This window comes from Saccopteryx bilineata, chromosome 1 (assembly GCF_036850765.1).
Source record: "Saccopteryx bilineata isolate mSacBil1 chromosome 1, mSacBil1_pri_phased_curated, whole genome shotgun sequence".
In the NCBI taxonomy this organism is placed as follows: Eukaryota; Metazoa; Chordata; class Mammalia; order Chiroptera; family Emballonuridae; genus Saccopteryx; species Saccopteryx bilineata.
Genome location: NC_089490.1, coordinates 224,039,084 through 224,043,862, shown reverse-complemented (window position 1 = coordinate 224,043,862; position 4,779 = coordinate 224,039,084). Strand labels below are relative to the sequence as shown.

Here is a 4,779-nt window from a genome sequence, read left to right as displayed (position 1 = left end):
CCTGGTACCCTGGGGACCTTGTACATATTCACATAGGCCACGTGAGCCAGGCTTGAATTGCAGCTGAATCTAAATCTTGGCAGAACACCTTGTAATCCTCCCAGAACATGCAGGCTTAGGAGGCTTGTAAGGAGCTCAAGACCATTGCCACTGGCCTCCTATTGTCCTGGCAGCCTGTGGTGACATGGTTTCTCATCACCTGTTTTGTTCTGAGGATGCACGAGACTTTCTGCCTTGTCCTCCCACCACAGAGGGCACAGTTGCAGGCTGTCACCTAGCTGCATTAGTTCCTCAGCAACAGGGTGTCCCACCACTTAGTCACCTGGCCCCTTTTATCTCTGTGTTCCCTTGGGGTACACAGGCTGTGGGGTGCTGACATTTTTGGCTGCTCTTCCTTGCACTGTCCCTGTAAATAATGTCCCATTTGGGGCCTGTTGTTTCTTTGCCAGCTGAATCTGTCAGGCAGGATTTACCTTGTGCTTGACCGTTTGGCACAGGGGACAGGAAGCACAGACAGCCTGAATCCAGGGAGGAGACACCCGTGGAGAAGTGGAGACAGGAGTAAATAAAACATACAGCCGTTCTTAAAGGGAAATGGCTGGTGGGGGTCAGTTCTGTGCAGTCACACCAAGGTGAGGTCGCAACAGAGAACACTTAGGGTGTGCTCAGGGCTGATGAGTACTGAGAGGCTCCTGCACATATGATTGAATATTTTAAAAGCTGCTAGAAATAAGGGCTAGATATCCGGGGTGAGGGTGGAGGTTCCTCCTGTGTTTGACATCTAGACCCCTAACTCCTGACAATGGGTATTTTGGAGGCTACGTCTACCTGAAGAAGGGACACTATTCTGGTAGGGTGAAGAGTTGAAAGCTCACCAGTGGCATAGTCATTTAATGCCCTGGGGTTCAAAGATTTTGGGGTTCAAAACACATCTCCTTAATTTACAGGCTACAGCATCTCAGGTAAATGATTTTTAGCTCTGTAGGCTTTAGTTTTCTCAGTCTACAAGATGGGACTTTTTCTTCATTTGAGTTGTGAAGATTGTGTAATTTTCTCACTGTATACTTACTATGTGCCCCATATATGCTAAATATGTTATATGTGTTATTTAATTCTCAACAACCCCCAGGGGTCAGATTGTTATTATATCAATTTCACAGATGAGTAAACTGAGGCACTGAGAAGTAACTTGCCTACAGTAACACCAGTAAATATTGTCAGAATTCAAATGCAGACAGACTCACTCAGGAGCCTGCCTTCTTATCAGTGGGCTACAAAAATTTATGCACTAGGTAAAGTGCTTAGCACATAATAAGCATGACACATGGTAGCAATTGTGATTTTTAACTTTTTCTTACTTGAATTTGAGAAAATTGACAAGGGCAATAAAATATATAAGAAAGCAAGACAAAAGATGTTCTCTTTCTTTCTTTTTTTTGTATTAAAAACATTTTTTTTTTTGCATAAAAATCTTCTGTTTGTGATCAGAAAGAAAAAAAATCACAGAAAAAATAAAGTCAATTATAACCCTACAAGGAAAGAGGCCTTTGGCTGAGGCCTGGTGTGGAGAATCTTTGAGATCTTTTCCTGAAACTCTGGTTCCTTGTTGGCAGAAAAATACAGAACACCTGAAACCAGTCCACCAAAGTGAAGGAAGTCTCCAAGACACACAACCTGGGGCTGAAACACAAGCCTTACTCCATGTTGCTAGATCCAGTGGGCGGATGCTTAGTGTGAGAGTCAGCAAGGGGCTGGGCCTGAGGCACTGCCTAGACACCTTGTCCTGTCCGAAAATGACGCCACAGAAACATGGCTGGTTTATTTGTGGTCTGGGGAATTACTTGGGAATCTGGATTCTGGTAGGGGCCAAGACTTGGTTTCAGGAGGGGGAGGATGCACTCTGGGGAGCATTGTGAGGTCAGCGTTTGCGTTTCCTTGGCAACAGAAACCTGTGATTGGGTCGCAGAGCGCATCCCCCAGGAGGTGGCAGAAAGGGACTCGAGGCCCGAAAGGGGGGACTTCGTGCCCTCGAGGTCTCCGCTGAGTCTCCTGGCAGTCAGTTCCCGAGACCAAGACTTAAGCCGCGTTCCCAGGAAAGGCCTGGGCCGCCAAATGGCGGCCGCGCAGCCCTGCGACCCCCTGCGCGACGGCCACTTTAAGCTGCTGGAGACGGTGGTGTGCTTGAAGCCCGGCGGCGCTCAGCGCGTGGATCCAGAGGCGACGGGGCTGCGCGCAGTGACCAGCGACCGCAGCTCCCGCTCGGGCTGGTGGTGCTGGCGGCGGCTGTTCCGCCGGGGCGCAGCGCGGGGCACGCGCGGGAAGGTCACGTGCGCACGGCCCGGCGGGACGGCGGCAGAGCGCGGCGTGTGGGGTGCCTTGGGCCTGCCGAGCCTGCTGCGGAGGCTGGCGGCGTGGAGGCGGCGCGCCCGGCGGCCCGCGCGCCTGGAGGAGATCCCGCTGCTGGTGCTGGGGCGCGCGCAGGGCGCCCCCTAGGCCCGCCCCCCTCTCCCCCGTCCCTCGTCCCTCGCCTCTCGCCCCAGCCCTGGTGCTGTGTTGTTTAACAAAGGCGTGTCGTGAAAACAAACCCAGTAACGTATGAATGGATTTGGGGAAGATAAGCATTTGAATCCCATCGTCTAGGTGTTGCGTTTTTAGCAAAGTCAAGTGGACCCATGCAGCCGACGAAGCGGACCGAGTGAATGGAGAGGTCGCACTGTCTCTTCCTAAACACCTGCCAGGAAGAGCGTGGGAGCCGCAGTGGTTTTCACTTTCAATCTGTGCAAGGAGCTGGGGGGTTAATAAAATATACACATATGTGCTCTGAGCTCTTTATCAGTATGAGTGAATATACACTGAGCTCTTTATCAGTATGAGTGAACTCATATATCTTTTGTGTAACGTAACATATGAGCCATGGCTTGCAGGTGGGATTGCGGGAGTTTGAGAAATGAGTAATCCGGAGACTCCTGGGTGGGTCTTTAGCGTCTTTGTCCATGAAAACCTGCCACTGATACTCTGGCTCTTCGGGCTTCTGAGGATGAAAAAAAAGTATGAGACGTGAAAGTGCCGGAAGTAGCCGAAGAGCTGTGCCCAGGGAGGGTATTTATCACGTTGTTAGAATCGCCTTGCTTCGGGTTTGCTCAGACCACTAGGCCACCTGCTTCCTACCTTCCTGCCCCAGCCACCGACCTGCCCTTGTAAAGAGCGAGCTAGAAACACTGCGCAACAGGTCTAGGAGTTCTGCTGTTGCTGAAGTGGTTGGGGAGAGATCCCCATGCTTCAGGGGTCTGTCCTTGCCCTTCACCTCTTGGGAAGAGGGGTGTGGGGAATCTGGAAGCTGCTTAGTTCAGTGCAGTGGGAGGGCAGGAACCTGGGAAACTAAGAAAACCAGGGAAACAAACCAAAAAACAAGGCATACACCAGAATGCTGGGGCCAGGGAGCGAGGCCCTACAGGCCAGAGTTCTCTGTAACTGAGGTTAGGTGTATTTTGTACTTTTACTAACCTCTTTATTCCTACTATTGGCCAAACAGCTTAAATTATTCCATAGGGTTATGGCAGCGAATGCATTTTCACCAGAAAAGGTGCTAAGCCTCAGAGTCAACCCCTATCCTCATAAGGAAACCGATCCCATTGGCAGATGGCTGGTTGTACCAGGGATGCCAGATGCCTGAAGGAAAAGCTCTTTCGTAGGGGCGGCCCCATGGAACCCTCTCTGTTTGGAGAGGTTGAAGTTGAGAGGCCAGAAAAGGAGAAACCACTAGAAGAATACCAAATTGATGAAATTTCAAATACTAGAACAGAGGTGTTACTGAATAATATGTAAGAAATTCCAGCCATTTAATGTTTCCTGGGTTTATTACCTTAAGAAATAAAAGAACCAAACTAAAGTAGATAATTCTCTTGAAACTTCCTGTTCGTGAAGTTAAGGAAATTGGTCTAGACCAGGGGTAGTCAACCTCTTTATACCTACCGCCCACTTTTGTATCTCTGTTAGTAGTAAAATTTTCTAACCGCACACTGGTTCCACAGTAATGGTGATTTATAAAGTAGGAAAGTAACTTTACTTTATAAAATTTGTAAAGCAGAGTTACAGCAAGTTAAAGCATATAATAATAATTACTTACCAAGTACTTTATGTCAGATTTTTGCTAAGTTTGGCAGAATAAATCTTTATAAAACAACTTACTATAGTTAAATCTATTTTTTTATTTATACTTTGGTTGCTCTGCTATCACCCACCATGAAAGCTGGAATGCCCACTAGTGGGCGGTAGGGACCAGGTTGACTACCACTGGTCTAGACTGTGCCTGGGTCTGTGACACACACGCACATGCACACACATCAGCTCTGTGTGTAAGCACATGGCATATGTAATGTCTGGCTTGGAGAATGTGTCATGGTGGTTTCATGTGTGTCCTCTGTCTTCCCAGTTTCCCTCTCAGGTATACACACAAAGCCTTACATGTTTGCTGATGCTGTTGGTGATGGGTGCCTGCTGGCCATTGGTTATAATGGATCCTCCTGGACCAAGAGACAAGTTATTTCTACTAGATCTGCTGGGCTGATCCACCGTGGGGTATCTCCCACCAAAGCCCAGATTCAGCAGAAACATGGCCCTTGGGTGTAGATGCTACATCAGGGCGTTGGCATAGAGTACCTGTTAGTGGACACTTCCCTTATAACAGGGGTCCCCAAACTATGGCCTGCGGGCTGCATATGGCCCCCTGAGGCCATTTATCCGGCCCCCGCCACATTTCTGGAAGGGGCACCTCTTTCA

At 49.0% G+C, this 4,779-nt stretch overlaps 1 protein-coding gene across 1 annotated transcript; it reads left to right on the top strand.

Annotated features, from left to right (window-relative positions):
- Window positions 1-1,817: 1,817 nt before the first annotated feature.
- On the top strand, window positions 1,818-2,786 carry C1H1orf202 (chromosome 1 C1orf202 homolog). The gene has a single exon (XM_066253498.1). It carries the CDS (start codon window positions 1,894-1,896, stop codon window positions 2,491-2,493), a length of 600 nt encoding a protein of 199 aa, XP_066109595.1. The 5' UTR covers window positions 1,818-1,893; the 3' UTR covers window positions 2,494-2,786.
- The last annotated feature ends 1,993 nt before the right edge of the window (window positions 2,787-4,779 follow it).

Coding starts and splice junctions, on each gene's coding strand:
- C1H1orf202 (XM_066253498.1), top strand. CDS start 1,894: ATGCACTCTGGGGAGCATTGTGAGGTCAGCGTTTGCGTTTCCTTGGCA.